Here is a 19,224-nt window from a genome sequence, read left to right on the forward strand (position 1 = left end):
TGATTAGGACCACTGAGGGGTCATGTGAATAACACCGATTATCTCATGACAGCGGCACCTGGCAGTGGGTGGGATATATATATATCGGGCAGCATTTTGTCCTTGCAGCTGCATTCCCAGAACACACAAACTTCTCCCTTGTGCCTGATCCCGGGCGGGGGAATGTCAGATAAGGGGAACTGTCTCTAACAAAATGTCACCAATACAGACATAACTTCTCCATTTGTTACCTGGGTAATAAAAGACCCCAGCAGGATAAATAAAAACCCACTACTCACTCCCTCTATCACTCACTATACATAAATGCTTAACCCATCAAAGAGGAAGAGGACTGCATGATTTCACACCGTCCCGTTGCAAGACTGCACTTTAGAGATGTCGTTAAAAAGTTTTAGTCAACAAGAACTGATGACATTTTAGACAAGGAAAATTTGTGAAAATTTTACAATATTATACATTTAAACAAACTTAAGTAAAACAGATATAAAAGGATATAAAACCTGCCAGAAAGAAGTTTTTTGTCAGTATATTTATGCCATAAACTATAAATAGGGTTCAGCACAAAAGACAGGTCACTGTTTGCATCAAGTGAAAGACTGCAGCAGGAGCACGGCGACACAACGAAATGTGTCCTATACTTTTACCCATCACCCGTAGTGAGCATTGGGCAGCCGTGACAGCCACCTGGGGAGCAGTGTGTGGGGACGGGGCTCTGCTCAGTGGCACATTGGCGGCTCGGGATTCTAACCGGCAACCATCTGATTACGGCACTGCTTCTTTAGCTGCTAGGCCACCACTGTCCCGTGGGGCAAGATATTTTCCAAAACAAAGTAAGAGGTAATTCGGTTCTGTTTTTTAAAAAACTGACATATGTTAGACCAGAACCTTTTCGAAACAAATGACAAGTCTTCAGGGGGTCGTCCACAAAATGAGCACGCAACTTCTATACCAGGTTTAAAACGAGCTCGGTATATATGAAATCTCCTCGACTCTATTTCTTCAAAGAACATTGTTGCGAATACTCCAAACCCGTTTCCACTTCAGTCCTTTATTATGATTATTCCAAAAGGTAACATGAACACTAATGCCGCGACTCCGGAGTGACGTCATCCGTGCGACCGGAAACAGAACCCGCGACATAGTAACGCGATTAAACGAGCGGAAATAAAGCCTCGTCTCGTTAAGTTGCATTGTAGTTAAACTTATTACGTCTCGTTTGTATTAGTCAACAATGTCACAATAAATATTTTGTTATAGTTATCACCACATGACCAGCATTTACGTTTCGTCACCTGAGACGAGGTATGATCCTCTTTTCCACAGACGAGCCACTCGCAATATGGCGGAAACGTGTCATACCGTAAAATTTTTTTGTCAGCTGTAATTGTCTCACTCACAGACATTACAGACTTGATGTTTTTAATTTCAGTTTGAACAGTTTGTCTGATTCTGTCTCAAAATGGCCTCCATGGTCGAATCAGTGCCCAGAAGCCAGCACTAAACAAAAGACAGCTGAAAAAACGTGTGGCATTTGCCAAGGCCCACAGCCTGCTAAAAGGATGGACGCTGGAAAAGTGGCAGAAGGTGGATTTTTCTGATTAATCTTCTGTTGAATTGCTCCACAGTCGCAGCTCCACATGTTGCAGGAGACCTACTGGAGCCCGCATGGATCCGAGATTCACCCAGAAAACAGTGAAGTTTGGTGGCGGAAAAATCGTGGTCTGGGGTTACATCCAGTATGGGGGTGTGCGAGAGATCTGCAGGGTGGAAGGCAACATCAATAGTCTGAAATACAGAGAAATCTTAGCAACCTTTTATATTCCCAACCATAAGAGAGGCCAAATTCTGCAGCAGGATGCTGCTCAATCACATACTTACCTGTCAGGGGAAATACCGTGATCAAGAAGGTGGTTCACCCAGTGCGAGGTTCAGCCATTGCACTCCAGCTGTGCTGACCCCTGCGAATTCCCCAAATGTGGCAATCTCGACTGCATAATTTCTGGTAGTGTGGGACTGCATTCATGCTCTCCCCTTTTTTTTGGGGGGGGGGGGGGGGGGGGTGTAGCCTAGTATGGGGCAGTGGAATCGCTGTCAGTTCAAATCCCTATCTGCCAAGGTGCCACTGCTCTCCGGACGCCTATCATGGCTGCCTACTGCTCACTCAAGGTAATAGGTTAAATGCAGAGGACAAATTTCACTGTGTGCACCATGTGCTGTGCTGCTGTGTATCAAAATCTTTTTTTTTTTACTTCCATCTCCACATCAAAGTTCCTCAAAGCGAAGAAGATCAAGGACTGGCCAGCCCAGTCACCATACATGAACATCATTGAGCATGTGTGGGACAGGATGAAAGAGGAAGCATGGAAGACGAAATCAAAGAATATTAATGAACTCTGTGACTAAATGGGTGCAGTCCGTCAAGCTCGTGGAAGTCATACAAGATATTAAACTTGGATCTCACAGCACCACTATTTAATTTACTGATATATTTTTGTATTTGCAGGAAATTTGTTCAATTTCTGTATAGGTGACAAAACTTTTGTCTTGCCAAAATTTGAACTTTCTGTCTCGATTAAATGATAAATCGTTTTTAGTGAAATTAATTTCAATGCATTAAACAACATTTGGTAGGGTTTTTCATATGAGCCATTTCTAATACCAATTGATTAATTAAAAGTCAGGTTAATAGCAGGTGTTTCTACAAAAAATAAGCAACAAGACAGGTGTCAGAACAAAAGTCTCTTTCCTATGGGATGGGGGCGGGATGACAGATGCTCTGCTCTGTAACATAAATAAAATTTCATAACAATAAATATAATAAAATAAAATCTAACTTATGAAATGTTACACCATGATCCATTGATATTACATCGATCTTTGGTCGTACCGTCAGAGCAGCGTTGTAGAATCAGCTTGCAACCCTGTCCAAATATGGCGGCGGTATCAACGCATACCCAGAGGCTGAATGATTTTTTTCTTTTTTTATTACATTTTTAACAATCAGACATTAATAACAAAAACAAACATTTACAACAAATATATATATATAAAAGTAAGAACCCAGGGGCACATAGCAGCAGCATCTAAACAAACAAAAATGAAGGAATATGAGTTAAACAGAGAGACCAATATGATTCAAAATAATAGTAATAGTACCAAGGTAACATTTGATATCTGCCAAAAAGAAATTTAAAGAAATGCCATTCCGTGCAGAGCAATAAGTACATAACACCATGTGTGTTCATTCATAGTTTTGATGCCTTCAGTGAGAATCTACCAAAACATTGGATGAGAAGGTGTGTCCAAACTTTAGGCCTATACTGTATAGAATACTTAGTATACTATATATATAGTATACTATACTGAAGTATACTTAAAAAAATAGATTTCAGCCTGCTCATCAAGGGTTTTGTTCCTTTAAAAGTTGTTCACCACAGACACCCATACATTCCACTGAATATATCTTTAAATGAATGAAACAACAAAAGCACACACTTGGCAAACAGTCAAAAGAAAACTCTGCACTGGCATGTGGAATCGAAAACTAAATAGATCACATAGATGTATTTAAAGATTACTAATAAACTCTGAACCAGAGAAAACGTCTATTATTTTGTACTGCACTCTTACTTGACAAAAAGCCAAAAAAAATGTTTTTTTAAAAATGCATTCATCATCATCATCACCCAGAACCTCTTGTGCTCTGAGGAACTTGTGAAGGGCTGCCTTGTAATTTGTAACACTAAATAAAAGGTTGATTAAAAATTGTGAAGGGCTTCTTTCCGATTCTCTTCCTGCTCGAATCTGGTGAAAAACGGAAACGACGTGTTTTTGCCCGTGCGCAGTCCAAAAGGAAACAACGCGCCTCGTTTTCGTCTATGTCACGATATATATATTTCGTCATAGTTATCGCCATATGATCAGCATTTACGTCTCGCCTCTTGGGACGAGGTATGATCCCCTTTGCCACAGACGAGCCACTCGCAATATGGCGGAAACGTCACCGTATCATACATTTACGGCATTTATCAGTCGTCCTTATCCAGAGCGACTTATAATCAGTAGTTACAGGGACAGTCCCCCCCTGGAGGGTTAGGTTTCTTGCTCGGGGACACGACGGCAGTAAATGGGGTCTGAACCCGGGTCTTCTGGTCCATGGGGGAGTGTTCGCGTCCGACCTCACTGGGTCACCGCTGATCACGTGGCGTTCGCCTCCGACGTCACTGGGTTACCCAGGATCACGTGGTGCTCGCGTCATTTCTCTGACGCCTGTTACGCGCACCTGGCCGCGCCCTGTGCAGCTCCTTCAAAATAAGAGTCCGGGATCGAACACGCGTTGCTGGCGTGGCTGTTTTTATCCGTTTATTTAACTGTTTTTCGTGTTCTTGACTAGACCCTACGTGAATTTTTTGCACTGCTTCTCTGCATTTGATGGCCTTGGGCAGTGGTGGCCTAGCGCTTAAGGACGCGGCCCCGTAATCAGAAGGTTGCCGGTGGTTAAACACAGAGGACACCTTCCGTCGTGTCACTGTGTGCTGTGCTGCAGTGTTTCGCAATGACAATCACTTCACTTTCACTTAACATCGACCCTTGGTGAGCAGTGGTCAGCCATGACATGCGCCCGGGGAGCAGTGTGTGGGGACGGGGTCCGCCAGGCTACCCACTGCCGTGTTTGCTGTCTAACGTTTGGCTTCGTGGTGCTGTTGCGTGGCAGTAAAACGTCGCCAAATCTCCTTCTGCCCCGAAACACGATAGGCGCAACCGGACATGGGCGCTAGGCCGACCCGGAAGGTGACTGCTGTAGATAGCTCGAAGTGCTTCCGGGCGAACGCAGGAGTCGAACTCTGTGGATTTATAATGTAAGTTTCGACGCGAATTCGCCTGAGCTTACGCGACGCGCCTCTTGCATCCGTCCGACATGGAAGGGTAAGTACTAGCCGCGCATAAACATGTACGCGTCGACGCGTAAACGGAGAGCTCCTCCGTGCGCCGAGAGGCTGACGTTCTTGCCGAGGGACGCGCTTGCTGGTTGGTTCCAATATGGCGCGGTTCTAACGCGCAGAACCTGCGTTCTGCTTCCGCGGAGGAGGAGGGAAGCTCTGTCGCGTAGCGGCTCCGCAGGGGGCGTTCTTGGCGTCCCAACCCTGCCCCGGCCCGTCACGAATACGCACGACTCGAGTTATTGTAGTTATTATAATAATAACGACGCGAATACCGGTCAAGGTTCCACGGGACCGTCGTGCGAGTGACGTTCCAGGCGACCGGCGCGGGGGGGGGTTATTTAGTCCAGATTTGCCGTGTACTCCAGGTCAAAATCCCCCGCCCTTAAAACGAGCTCTCGACCCGTGTCCGACGATCGTCGAGCTTTTGAAAGTGAAGTGATTGTGAAACACTGCAGCACAGCACACGGTGACACAACGAAATGTGTCCTCTGCTTTTAACCATCCTATGTTAAACGTTGGTGACATTCATTATTTAGGTGTAATTTTAACCACTGTAGGGTATAAATTAGCATTTGGTGAGCAGTGGGCAGCCACGACAGGCACCCGGTGAGCAGTGTGTGGGGACGGTGCTTTGCTCAGCGGCACCCTGGTGGATCGGGATTCGAACCGGCAACCTTCTGGTTACGGGGCCGCCTCCTTAACCGCTAGGTTGTGTTGTGCAGATCAGTAAAAGAAGACACTTGCGTGTTGCTTTTAAATGAAATATAAAATAAAAGCAAATACCTTTTTTGTGAATTTTTGTCTTTTAAGGAAATGCTGTTTGACTGCTGTAAATGTAACTGAAACGAGCTTTGGCACACGATTTCCTGTCCGCTTTCTACTTTTGTTTGCTCTTCAATTCTGTCATCATCAAAATAAGACCCAGGACACAGTATGGTTGCACAATATGGCCCAAAAGTAATATTGCAGTATTTTTGCGCTATATCGTGATTCATTATATACATCTCGATATCTTGAAATTTCCTCTTAATCAGTAATAAATGCTAATTAGGGCTGAAACGATTATTCGAATAATTCTATTACAAAAAATGTTCACAAAAAAATTGCCCATTAATCAATGAAAAATTGACAATAATCGATTACTAAAATATTCGATAGTTGCAGCCCTAATGCTAATTTCTACCCTATATTGCTTAAAATGACACCAAAATAATGAATGTAACCAAAGTTTAATAACATTAATGTTTTTATAATATAGATTAACTTCATGGGTGTGGAGAAGTGGCTCATATGTGGTCGGCCACCTAATTATAATAATAATAATTGTCACTGAAATGTACAACTGTGGTTCTCAGAACAAAAAATAAATACATAAAATTGAGACCATATCATTGCCAATATTTTATTAATGTGCCATTGATCCATTTTACTTTACTTTACTTAGCAGATGCTTTTATCCAAAGCAACTTACAAAAAATAAAAGACACTAGCTATTCTCATTCGCTTTCTATAGATGTTGAGTTACAAAACTAAGAGCCCTGATAAGGCCTAAGTTGTCAGGAATAGAACATGCATAGGAATAGAAAATGTTCCATTTCTCAATTTTTTTTATTTTTTTTTGGTCATATGGGATTGATTTAGCAAACAAAGCAGACCGAGTGATATGCTTCTGACATTTTATTTGGTGTAGGTGGAGATGTGGACATACAAAGTACGTCATTGTTTATGTAGCTGTGGTTGGATTTTCTGTAAAAGTAAGGCTAGAGCTTGACTGAATTTGGTCCAAGCCCAACATGTAGCGCTTTTAAAAGCCCAAACTGGTTTACAGCCCAACATTATTTGTGCCAGCGGATGCCGGCAAACCTGATTGGTCCAGCATGCTTTGCCTGTGAGTCTGAGAGGGAATAGAATGTGTTCATTCATAGTTTTGATGCCTTCAGTGAGAATCTACCAATGTAAATGGTCATGGAAAAAAAGAAAACACATTGAATGAGAAGGTGTGTCCAAACCTTTGGCCTGTACTGTATATAGTTGAATGTTCTATGTTGAGAATTGTCTTAAATTGTTGCAATGTGTGTTACATGTAGATACACAGTTTAGTGTAGGTTGGTAATTAGGCATTGTCTCTGTTGCACAGTACCAGAGAATAAGAGCAGCCAGGTTCTCATCAATCAGTAACCAAAACGTGGGCGTGGTCCTCCTGTTATTTAAATGTTTGCATGCACGCAGCTCTTTTGCTTTGTCAAGAATGAGTCATTTATGAAAGAAGAAAAATATTAACATAATTTATTCATGGTAAATTTTTCCACATCTTTCCTTGTACGATCAAAACATAGTGGCCAGCAGCCAAGGTTTGCATGGGTTTCACCTCCTCATCATCCATTTTTGCATCGTTCTTGTGCTAATCAAAACACAGCACCTGACTGCTCATTTTAAAGTGAAAGTAACTTTTTCGTCATTGTGATGCACTGTAATAAAATTATAGCTGCACGATTAATCTAATCGCAGTTGTAATCGCGATGTCAGTCTGTGTGATTACATGAATGCAAAAAGCTGACTTAAATGATTAGTACATTAGTACACTCATTCTTTCAAAGTTTTCAAGCTGACCGAAGTCTCACTTCAGTCGAATGTGAAGTGTTTGGGGCTGTACAAACCGCTGTACGCTCCAAACCAGATCCCAGGGGATTACATTTCATAGGTAAGGCTGGACAATTGTTTTGAATCTATTTGGCCATTATAAAATCCCGTTTTATTAGTCTTAACCTTAGCTAAGCTAGGCTAAGATAGTGAAGCTATGCATTCCTGTGTTCAAGTCAGCCTCCAAACAACATTTTGGCTAAGCGTAGGCATTAACTATTTAGACTGTTCTTAGCTGTTTAGTTAACTTTTCTCAAACTTTGAAGGTTTCCAAAAGAAATTCACCTCAGTTTACAAATCTTAATTTTAGCTAAGCTAGCAAAGCTATGCATCCCTGTGTTCAAGTCAGCCTCCAAACAACGTTTTGGATAAACGTAAGTAACTATAACTATAGTAACTATAACTATAAGTAACTATAATACGGGATTTTATAATGGCCAAATATAATCAAAACAGTTGTTTAGCCTTACCAGGGTTTGTCGTTCGACAGTAATGTAAAGAGTTTTTTGTGATTATTTAATTTTGTTGAATATTGTATTTTGAAAGCACTGGGTATTTCAAGTTGTTATAAGTAGTTTGTATGTTTCACTTTGAAATTAAACATTTCACTATTAGTAATTTGTATGCGACTTTTCATTGATATACAAGCAAGTGCCCTTTATCATATCGCATTTCACAATATTGATCTCAATAATTGCAATATGTTGTTTTTTTTTTCCCCCCAAATCGTGCAGCCCTACTTTGTATGTTAACTTTTGTCCTACCTTTCTTCCTTTCTCTCTACCTCTCTCAGTGGCACCGGTGTCTTCTATCAGGTAATGCCAGCTGTAGGCCCTGATGGAAAAAATGTAATGAAACTAATACCAGTTCCGACGGTCAACGGACAATTCATGCAGCTTCAACCTGCTACCAAGAAGGATGTTTCTGAAGCGGCAACATTGTTGGCCCGTCCAATTCACATTACACCAGTGTCATCACAGAACAGGATCCCTTTTCTTCAGCCAACTACCGAAGGAAGATTGATTTTAAAAGGACCAACAGATATAAATGCTAACTTTGTTAGTCACCAAGTAACCAGTAATGCAACAAAAGCCTTACCGGTACGAGTACAGTTGCCCATTGTCACTCCCAAAATGACTCAAAATGTAGTGCCATTGCCTCTTATGAACCATGGCCAGGCTGCAATGCTTCCAAGACACCATGTGCCTATTGTAGTGAAACCAACTGTGCTCCCCCCAGGACATCGTGTGCAGGTTACACCCACTGCAAACGTTCAAATGCGGGCCACTTCCACAGTTCCATCTCCAGTAAAGAGGCAATTAGTGAGTGCACCGTGTGGCATGGCCTCCCCTTCAAAGCTATCAAAAGTCCTTTATGTGTCACCCGTGAAACCCCTGAAACTAGATACACCTAAACTGGCAACTCCTGCTCCATGTCCTAAACAAGGTCAACTGACCAAGACCGCTACTATCAGCGCTGTCACACCTCCACAAACAAATGCATCCATAGGACCCGTAAAACCCATGAAATGGGTGGTTGAGGAAACTGCCGGTTTGAAAGCCCCTTGTATTGTACCGGCTTCTTTCATGGCATCAGATATATTGAAAGTTGCGGCACAGATGGCAAAAGATGATTCAAATCTACAGATGTCAAACAAGCTGCCATCTCCCCGAGACCGTACAGAAATGTTGGAAAACTCAAAGGACAATTCCGGTCTTGTGTCTAACAGTGGAATTCTTGTTGTTACACAGAAACCTTCTGATGGTGCACAAAAATTGTCCAAAATGGTGACCAATGGATTAAATGCACAGAAACAAATGGCATCTTGTAATTCCTTGTCTGGCTTATGTCAAGCGAATGGAGCAAAATCAAACTCAAATTATATTCAAATAGATGATGTGCCAGATGATGTCATTGATCTGTGTGACGATGATCCCACGTGCAACTCTATAAGTAGAGTACAATCAAAGGGAAGAAGGTCTGGGGCAGTGGAAGATGAAGACTCAAATGTAATATTTGTATCCTACATTCCCCCTCAACCAAACAATGACCCCAATACCAAGGAGGCAACCACTTTGCCGGCTAATGCTAACAACACTGTTAGCACAGGAGTGGCTCAGAAATTGGTCAGAGGCAGTGGAAATCCAAACAGAAGTGGAGGTTGTCCTATTAGCAAACCTCTTCAAATAATAAACATTAAGTCACTCAGAGTCATGGAAGGAGGAGATTCAGCTGCTGGTGTAACCACACTGAACTCAAAGGAGAGTGGGACCAATCCAGTTTCTGTAAGAGTTGACTTGAAAGAAACAACCTCTGAAAAGCAGACAAGGGAATCTGATGGACAGGTTTTGGAGACACAAACTAAGAAAGACTGCACCATCACAGGACAACTACAAAGCAATAAGGATATTATAAGTATTCAGTCAATCACCAACCAAGACAATATCTTACAACCCTTGGCTGATGATGATGGTGTCAATGGTGTACAGGCTTTGGAGGCAAGTGCAAGTTCTACAACCGCTGTTGAAATCATCAAGCAGAACCAGGATAAATGCACGAAACCGACAAGGAATGATACTGACTTCTGCCAAAAACCTGAGTGCGGACAAATTACTTCCACTGTAACGGAAGAACCGAATGCAAAAGAGGATCCTCCGCCATTTTGGGGGACATGTGATCAAACGTCTCTTAATATGAAAGTATGTATATAAAGTTTGTACTGTTTTTTTTTTTGTGATTGAAATTTTTTTAATTTTTTTGTTTTATCGGGTCATTTTATAGGTTACTCCACAATCCCCCGAGAACACTTCCATAATGGCTCCGAGAGACCAAAATAAATATGACTGGGAGATGAGGCACATGTTTGGTATCACCAGCGATATTAAAGTGTCTTTAACGAAGATGGGTCCTAGGAAACCAGCAACACCAGCTAACCCTGGCTCGGTTTACAAATCCGCACTGGAAAGAATCCGACAAAATATGCAAATATCTGAAATAGGACAACAAGTAAGGAGACTCATTAAGGCACAGGTAAAAGAAATGCATATGTACACCATTTGCAAATATTTATAGTTTTTGGAGGCACCATTCAGAGTAATGAAAGTCATTATGAGTCGCTAATAAATTGCTGTTGCTATTTACCATGAAATAAATTCAGTCTTTCTGATGGTTGAATTAATTATTTTATTTATAGGTTCCATCTGTCAGAAAGGATGCTTGTCCTATACATGCCAAGCGAAAGAAGCTTGAATCACTTGGAGGAGCACAGGATCCAGCCATTTCGACTATTCAATCTCAGACCTGTCACCAGCAAGCAGACCCACATGAGCAGGACCCAAAGCATCAGCAGGAGGTTCACAGTGATCTTCTCATCAATGTGAAAACCTCCAGTGACTTGTCATGCCAAGATTCAAGGAATAACTCAAAAGAACCATGTGATTCCATAGAGGAGCACTTACCTGATGATAACCACAATGAGACGCATAGCTTTCCTCTGAATGTTATTGAGAAAATTGATGAAGAGTGTCCTACATCAGCCAGCAAGACCGAGGTGGCACGGATGAGTATGGACCTCAGCTCAAACCATACATCAGAGTACGAAAGTACGAATCTGCTCACAGGAGGACAAGAATCAACTGAGATGGACATTGAATTTCTGCAAACAGTTGAGAAAGAGGGTGAAGAAGAGACCACAAAAGAACTTTCCCCACAGCTCATGGATCTAGAGGAAATCAAGCGTTCTGAGAAGATTAAACGTTTAAAAGAACTTCTTAAGGAAAAAGAGGCTGCAATTGAAACGATACGGAACAAATGTTAAAAAAGCTTAACGCCTATTTATTAGTAACTTGTTTACTTTGCTTTTTATTATTGTTCTTGCTGTATTTATGGATTTAAGGATCTTTATACAAATACAGCATGATGTACAAATTATTTATGTTTTTGTTCATTATTTTTATGCAGACATAGCCAATGCCATCAAATGTACAAATCACAGTAATATTTTCAAAGACGGTGCTTTTTTATTTTAATCTAATATATTGCTGTATTTTTTAAATTTTTTTTAAAGTACTTTTCTTATTTGCCTGCTTTCATTAACGTGGTAATATAGCCTGAGTTGGTCTTAGTGGTTCTCGAGCATGTGCTCAAACCATAACTGTGACTGAACAGTAACATGTTCTTTTAACTGAATTTCTTTTGGATCTGATCTCATATTACTGAGTTCAGACCTTTTTTTTCATATTTTCATTTCATATTTGACTGTCAATATACTTACATATAAAATAAAGATTTGGTTTATTCACTTGTACATTGTACTGTTAAGTGAATTTTGTCATTGAAAATAATAGATAGTTTTGAAAATACTTTTAAATCGATAAGTATAATCAATTATATTACAGTTCAATCTGGGCACAATTAAGGCAACGTGATCTTGTCCAGTATTGTATGAAAGAACATGGGTGAATCATTGCGAAGAGATTATACCCATCTGGTGCACTTGGTCCTGCAACAGGTAAGGCATGAAAAATACATGTAAGAATACTTTTGACAATAAACAGTTTTACGCTATGCAATATGTCTGCTGTAGCCAACGTAACCAAAGAACCAGCAGAGCACAGCAGTTACAGCAGAATTAAGGGTGTAAGGTTTGTATGTACACTGCTCAGAAAGATGAAGGAAACAGTGTAATTCCAAGTCTATCACACTTCTGTGAAATCAAACTGTCCACTTAAGAAGCAACACTGATTGAAAATCAATTCCACATGCTGTTGTGCAAATGGACCAGACAACAGGTGGAAATATTCTGCAATTAGCAAGACGTCCCCAGTAAAGGCGCGGTTCTGCAGGTGGTGACTACAGACCACTTCTCAGTTCCTATGCTCTCTGGCTGCTGTTATGGTTACTTTTGAATGCTGGTGGAGCTTTCACTCTGGTGGTAGCATGAGACGGAGTCTACAACCCACACAAGTGGCTCAATTAGTGCAGCTCATCCAGGATGAAACATCCATGCGAGCTGTGGCAAGGAGGTTGGCTGTGTCTGTCAGCGTAGTGTCCAGAGCATGGGGGTGCTATCAGGAGATGTGGTGGAGGCCGTAGGAGGGCAACAGCCCAGCAGCAGGACCGCTACCCTCCACCTTTGTACAAGTAGTAACAGGATAAGCACTGCCAGAGCCCTACAAAATGACCTCCAACAGGCCACAAACGTGCATGTGTCTGCTCAAATGGTCAGAAACAGACTCCATGAAGGGGGTTGTGTTTACAGTCCAACACCTTGCAGCATGTTTGCCATTTGCCAGAGAACACCAAGATTGGCAAATTCGCCACTGGCACTCTGTGCTCTTCACAGATGAAAGCAGGTTCACACTGAACACATGTGACCGATGTAGTAGAGTCTGGAGATGCCTCCTCCAGGAAGACCGATTTGGCAGTTGGTCAGTAATGGTGTGGTGTGGCATTTCTTTGGGGGGGCCGCACAGCCCTCCATGTGCTCACCAGAGGTAGCCTGACTGCCATTAGGTACCGATATGTGATCCTCACACCCGTTGTGAGACCATATACTGGGGCGGTTGGCCCTGGGTTCCTCCTAATGCAAGACAATGCTAGACCTCATGTGGCTGGAGTGTGTCAGCAGTTTCTGCAAGATGACAGCATTGATGCTATGGACTGGCCCGCCTGTTACATCATGTCCCGCTCCATCCACCTACGCCACGTTGCACCACATTCTGTCCAGGAGTTGCTGAACTCCTTAGTCCAGGTCCCTCAGGAGACCATCCACCACCTCATTAGGAGAATGTCCAGGCATTGTAGGGAGGTCATACAGGCACGTGGAGGCCACACACACTACTGAGCCTCATTTAGACTGGTTATAAGGACATTATATCAATGTTGGATCAGCCTGTGGTGTGTTTTTCCACAAGTGTGACTCCAAATCCAGACCTCCATGGGTTGATAAATTTGGTTTCCATCGATAATGTTTGTGTGATTTTGTAGTCAGCATGTTCAACTATGTAAAGAACAAAGTATTTAATAAGAATTTCATTTATGTAGGATGATCTAGATCTAGGATGTCTTATTTTTGTGTTCCCTTTGTTTCGTTTTTTGAGCTGTGTACAAATGTCTGTTACTGGGAACCGCTTAAAAATTCTCCTACTGTGTAATAAAAGCACAATTTGTTTTGTGTGCAATCTTCAAGCAAGAGGGGACTAAAAGTGTAAACTGAAATAATTTTTTTGCAAATTTGTCTGTCAGTATAATGCTACCGTTGATATTATCTGGTAATTTCTCCAGCAACGAAAAATCACTGAACACACCATCAGCAGTTCCATTAGCACAATCAACTTAATTTGACATCGCTATGCAGTTTGCTCAATCTTTCATGACACTATTGTTAAAATTCATATACCTCATGATACTACATGATGTATATGAATTTTATCAACAGTGTCATGAAAGATTGAGCAAACTGTGAAATATAGCGGTACCTATGTTTATCTCACTTTATTATTTTCTTTTTTTCCCTTATAAAATAAGTATTTGCTTTTTATTTAGTCATCAGAAAAGAGCCCTTGCAATACAACACTCAAATTATGGAAACTAGATTGCCTAAACGTTCTATATCAGTTTTGGCCATTTTTATTCATGGATATGTAAAGCCTTTCTCCATGTAAGGCTATAAAATGAAATTATAATTTACACCCAAAATTTGCCGCAAAGTCGCAGTCACAGCTACTCTCTTCTTGGAGACGGAACAGAAGTTGAGCATGTAACTATTTTCACGTAGTGCGCCATATAATTAATCACTTTTTAAAGTGGACGTTTCAGACAACACTGCAAGAAGGATGCACACGGTTCAAATTTGAATAGAGTACCGGTGCGCATTGTGATGCGCCGCAATGGCCTAAAGAGACTTTTATTTTGACACGACGGACTCGGAACCCGGAAGTCCGACGCTTGCGTACTTGAAGAAAATCGTGTGCGTGATGTGGTCGAGCGCGTCCGATTGCGACATGTGGGCTTCGCTGGATTCACCAAAACTCTGCGAGGTCTGCCTGACCGACACTTGTAAGTAACGCCGTTCCTCGGTGCCACGTGGACGCGTCGCCGTCAACATGTACATTTACAGCATTTATCAGACGCCCTTATCCAGAGCGACTTACAATCAGTAGTGACAGGGACAGTCCCCCCCTGGAGCAACTTAGGGTTAAGGTCTTCTTGTTCATAGGTGAGTGTGTTACCCACTAGGCTACTACTAAACCGACTGGGTTTTAGGCTCGGTCCATGATCCGAGGGTTAAAGAGAATTTTCTTTTACGTGGAGACAGAGTTTTTTTTTCTACATGAAACAGCTGGAAATCTTTGTTTTGCTATTGTTTTATTTGCTATATTTTATATATTCAGTGATATTTTTGCTGGTCTTTTTTTGTGTGTTATTTTTGAGCTGCATGTTACGTATAAAAGGTTTGATGGAAATAAAACTTCTTTGTTCTACTTTTGCCACAGGGTAGACAGTGGGCCTGCAGGGTGTGTGAGAAAATGGAAAATTATGAGATTTATGTCCCAGAGGATTCCGGCATTGGGCTGTTGCCTCCTTCCATCATCTCGAGGCTGGGTTTTGAACAGTCGTACCACAGGGATCCCCGTGGCGCTTTCTGGGTCTCCCCAGTGGTTTTCAGAAAGAGGGATCACAGAGACTGGCCTGCAGAACCCGGTGAGGTTAGTACATCCAGGTGGTCCTTCCAGGTCGAGGTCAAGCAGCCCCAGGGCCAACATTCGCTCCCCATCATCAGCGCCAACTTCAGAGTCTTCAAGCTCCTGAAGTACTTCTTGCCCCAGGGCAATACATCCCATGAGCTGGACCATCAGTTCAACACTGATGGCCTTCCACAGATCCCTTTGTCGGACCTCAGTCAAGATGGCATAATCCTCTATCAACACAAGGTCTTCCTCTCGCTCACGAACACCAGGAGATTTAGGAGGCGTGTGAAGAGGAGCCACCCCTGCTCTTTACCGTGTTGTAGCCCCACTGAGATGGTCTCCAAGTCACTGAGGGGTTGTGCTTCGCATCATCCTCAAAGCAAGGTGTGTTACTGAAATGGGCAGCAAAAAAAATTGCCTACGCCGTGTCGTACTCGAAGCATGTTCTTCTCTGCAGGCGTTGCTTTCTGAAATGAAGGCTGCTGATGACAGGGCTTACCTTCGTGCCTTCAACATCAGACATCAGCTCTTTGTCCGTCTCGCCCAGATCTCAGCAACACGTCTGCAGAAGCTTTGGTACCAGGGCAGGACTCTAAAGCTGGTGAGGGGTTCAGTTCTTCTTTTGTGTACAGTACAGGCCAAAAGTTCTCATTCAATGTGTTTTTTCTTTATTTTCATGACCATTTACGTTCGTAGATTCTCACTGAATGCATCAAAACTATGAATGAACACATGTGGAGTTATGTACTTAACAAAAAAGGTGAAATAACTGAAAACATGTTTTATATTCTAGTTTCTTTGCTCTGATTACTGCTTTGCACACTCTTGGCATTCTCTCGATGAGCTTCAAGATGTCGTCACCTGAAATGGTTCTCCAACAGTCTTGAAGGAGTTCCCAGAGGTGTTTAGCACTTGTTGGCCCCTTTGCCTTCACTCTGCGGTCCAGCTCACCCCAAACCATCTGGATTGGGTTCAGGTCCGGTGACTGTGGAGGCCAGGTCACCTTTTATTGTTAAGTACATAACTCCACATGTGTTCATTCATTTTGATGCCTTCAGTGAGAATCTACCAACGTAAATGGTCATGAAAAACACATAGAATGAGAAAGTGTGTCCAAACTTTTGGCCTGTAGTGTATGTGTGTGATGCTTCACAACTAAAGTTTTCTTTTTTTTCCCCTCACAGCACAGTGAGAATATATGTTGTTGCTGAGTTATATATGTAAATGTGACCGTGCTAATGTTCAAAATAGACTCGTACCTCAATCTAATCTCTGAGGCGCCGTTTCTGTCTCCACATGGAGGATGAGAATCCGGCAGCTTTCTCACCCGATGACGGCAGACAGGCGGTGAAACCTGCAAGCGAAGTGCCAGTGGACACGTCATTCACTGCCGAACCCACCAACAGTAATGTGAGTTTTTCAAAAAACATTGAGGCAAATTGATAATAATGTACACTGCATCTAAGATGTGTGCACACCCTGCTAACAATGAACATTTCTCATATTTAACGTCACCTGTACAATTCAATTGAAAATCCGTTAGGGGATTAAATCATTCCCATTCCCTTAAAATGGTTGCGTGCACACCCTTAAACTAATACTTTGTTGAAGCCCTATTTCACGTAATTACAGCATTCAACCAAAACCTGCCATTCTAACGGGTGCCTGCCTTATATCCACTGTATTCTGGATTCCAAAAACGCTAAACTACACATCCATGCTTTTCTATTTGAGTGTTATAATTTCTGATAGCATATGTGGATTACCATAGCTTTAATTCAAGCATCTTGGGTGAAGTAGTTAATATGACATTATCAAACACCCCATGTATCATGTAGGACCAGAAATCTTTGCCTCTGGCTTCCTCAGTATTTATGATCTGGTGTAATGTATGTAACTCGCATTCTTATGCATTTACTTGTAGGATCAGAATCAGGAAGCACCAGCCATTTATCTCAGCCAGCAGAAAGAGGGGATGGATGTTTTGACCTCCTCTGGCAGCGAACTCAAGGAGATCGACATGGATGGAGACAATGAGGACCGCTCAAGCAGCCCAAGTGAGCTCAGAAATGGGAACAGAATTCGAAATGAGCCGACGAGCCCATTTAAAGCGGAGACGGAAGTTAAGAAGGAACGTTCCGGAGAACCCCACGCCGTGGAAATGTGTGCAGAAACTCCCGGCAGCCCTGCGCGAGACTCCGATGACAACGAGGGCGTCAAGAGCCAACGCGGCGAGGAAGAGACACTTTGGCGTTTTGGAAACGAGGAGCTTCCCGACGAGGGCGGAGCCATGCCCACCCCCTTCGTCTCCTCGTCCAGCCCTTTTGGGTTTGACTTTGAGCTGTCGGCCCGGGCTGAGCGAATCCACCGGATTCGGGCGCTGCTGCGGGAGAAGGAGGCGGCGCTGAGCACCTGCAAAGATTTGGTGTGAAGATTTGGCCCGTTTTATAAGATGGACAAATGATTGATTGGCTGCTAACTACCTCTCTGGACTTCTAACTGACGCCACCTTGTTCTGTTTACGTTTGTACTTATAATAAATATAACTGTAGTTATATTGTGGTACTTCACCCTCGACGTTTGGGGACATTCTCCACAGTCACCTTTCAGTTATTTCATGTTAATGTAATAAAAATATTATGTTGGAAAGTCAATTCAAATTGTGTTTTCCTTAACTTTTTCAAGCACAAAGTGAACTCGACAGCGTGTCATTCACTGTTTGAATGCATCATTTTTGTGTTCATGTGTAAGCTGTTTAACGTTCGTAAATCGACTTTGGCAGGATGAACCCAAATCGGTGCCACGTTATTTGGTTTGTTTTTATGTGTTGACGTCTTGTTAATAATTGGCATGCACTTTTTACGTTGCTGTTCTGCATATGCTTTAATATCGTATGGATATAAACCCCTGTAAGTCTTTCTGACTACTTTCTCTGTTCAGAATGTGAAATTATTTTTTTCCTGTTTTTGGCTAAAGTATTACAAAAAAAAATCTGTATATTATAGTCCAACACAATTTTATGTTCATGTTGGAAAGTTTTTTTTTTTTTTTTTTACTTCTACAATGTAGAACCTCTCGTCAAGGTTTGGACTTGGTCTTGAAACTCCGCTCACTCTTGAGGATGGAAAAATCAGTGTCAATTTATTTCTGTTTTATTAGTAGTACATTGGATTTGATGTCAATCCACATTCCACTGAACCAGCTTCATTTCATTTTGTAAATTGACAACAGGACTTTTTTTTGAAAAATTAATTCAATGTATGCAAATGAGAGCAAATAAATCTTGATTTACATCTCTAACTGACCTGCTGAAAAATCTTTAATCCTGGATTTTTGAATGCTGGTATACCTGTGCTGTATTTTTTTTTTTTTATGTTTTATACCCCTGTCTAGGATCCGTGGTTAAATCTACATCAAATTCCTAATTAAATTCTCTTTCAGTTTCTCATAATGTCACCATCAAGTTCCAGGACGTTGGCTACTGCTTTACTTTACTTTACTTTTATTTTGCAGACGCTTTTATCCGAAGCGACTTTTAGGAGGAAGACACCAGCAATTCTCGTTCGATTTCTATAGAATTTGAGTTTACAAAACTAAGAGCCCTGATAAGACCATGCTCGGAGATTGTTAAGTGCTAGACGAAGAAAAAATTATTATTATATATATATTTTTTTTTTGTATTTTTTGTGCAGTGTGTGTGCACGTGTAAGTGTTAGATTTGTCTGAAATACTTTTTGAACAAGCGGGTTTTCACCTTCTTAAAGGTGGTGGTAGTCTCTGCTAGTCGAATGGAGGAGGGCAGGTTGTTCCACCAGCCAGGGACAACAACAGAGAACAGAGATGATTGGAATCGGAGACCCCGTGAAGAGAGAATTTTCAGTCTCATTTCATTTGCAGATACTGCTTCACAATAGACAGGATATAATTAGATGATAAAAATCATCAGAACA

The 19,224-nt window shown here is 41.9% G+C and overlaps 2 protein-coding genes and 1 non-coding gene across 3 annotated transcripts; all 3 read left to right on the forward strand.

Moving 5' to 3' along the window:
- The first annotated feature begins 1,870 nt into the window (after positions 1 to 1,870).
- On the forward strand, positions 1,871 to 2,034 carry LOC114798949 (U1 spliceosomal RNA). The gene has a single exon (XR_003751158.1). It is a non-coding gene; the product is annotated as a U1 spliceosomal RNA (small nuclear RNA).
- A 2,632-nt stretch (positions 2,035 to 4,666) lies between these two features.
- Positions 4,667 to 11,889, forward strand: lrif1 (ligand dependent nuclear receptor interacting factor 1). The gene is made up of 4 exons (XM_028993819.1): positions 4,667 to 4,926; positions 8,377 to 10,282; positions 10,365 to 10,613; positions 10,777 to 11,889. The coding sequence occupies exons 1-4, from the start codon at positions 4,919 to 4,921 to the stop codon at positions 11,398 to 11,400; spliced, it is 2,787 nt and encodes a 928-aa protein (XP_028849652.1). The 5' UTR covers positions 4,667 to 4,918; the 3' UTR covers positions 11,401 to 11,889.
- Positions 11,890 to 14,498: 2,609 nt separating this feature from the next.
- Positions 14,499 to 17,829, forward strand: LOC114798514 (uncharacterized). Its single transcript, XM_028994287.1, has 5 exons — positions 14,499 to 14,642; positions 15,080 to 15,658; positions 15,732 to 15,875; positions 16,577 to 16,684; positions 17,199 to 17,829. The coding sequence occupies exons 2-5, from the start codon at positions 15,113 to 15,115 to the stop codon at positions 17,703 to 17,705; spliced, it is 1,305 nt and encodes a 434-aa protein (XP_028850120.1). The 5' UTR covers positions 14,499 to 14,642; positions 15,080 to 15,112; the 3' UTR covers positions 17,706 to 17,829.
- Positions 17,830 to 19,224: the final 1,395 nt, after the last annotated feature.

The sequence above is a fragment of the Denticeps clupeoides genome, chromosome 10, assembly GCF_900700375.1.
Source record: "Denticeps clupeoides chromosome 10, fDenClu1.1, whole genome shotgun sequence".
Classification (NCBI taxonomy): domain Eukaryota; kingdom Metazoa; phylum Chordata; class Actinopteri; order Clupeiformes; family Denticipitidae; genus Denticeps; species Denticeps clupeoides.

Bases quoted from the DNA above. Each gene is read 5' to 3' on its own strand.
- lrif1 (XM_028993819.1), top strand. The intron at 10,283-10,364 runs GTATGTATATAA...GTCATTTTATAG, and splicing joins AAACGTCTCTTAATATGAAA to GTTACTCCACAATCCCCCGA. The intron at 10,614-10,776 runs GTAAAAGAAATG...TTTTATTTATAG, and splicing joins GGAGACTCATTAAGGCACAG to GTTCCATCTGTCAGAAAGGA.
- LOC114798514 (XM_028994287.1), top strand. From the start codon at position 15,113: ATGGAAAATTATGAGATTTATGTCCCAGAGGATTCCGGCATTGGGCTG. The intron at 15,876-16,576 runs GTGAGGGGTTCA...CTCCACATGGAG, and splicing joins AGGGCAGGACTCTAAAGCTG to GATGAGAATCCGGCAGCTTT. The intron at 16,685-17,198 runs GTGAGTTTTTCA...ATTTACTTGTAG, and splicing joins CCGAACCCACCAACAGTAAT to GATCAGAATCAGGAAGCACC.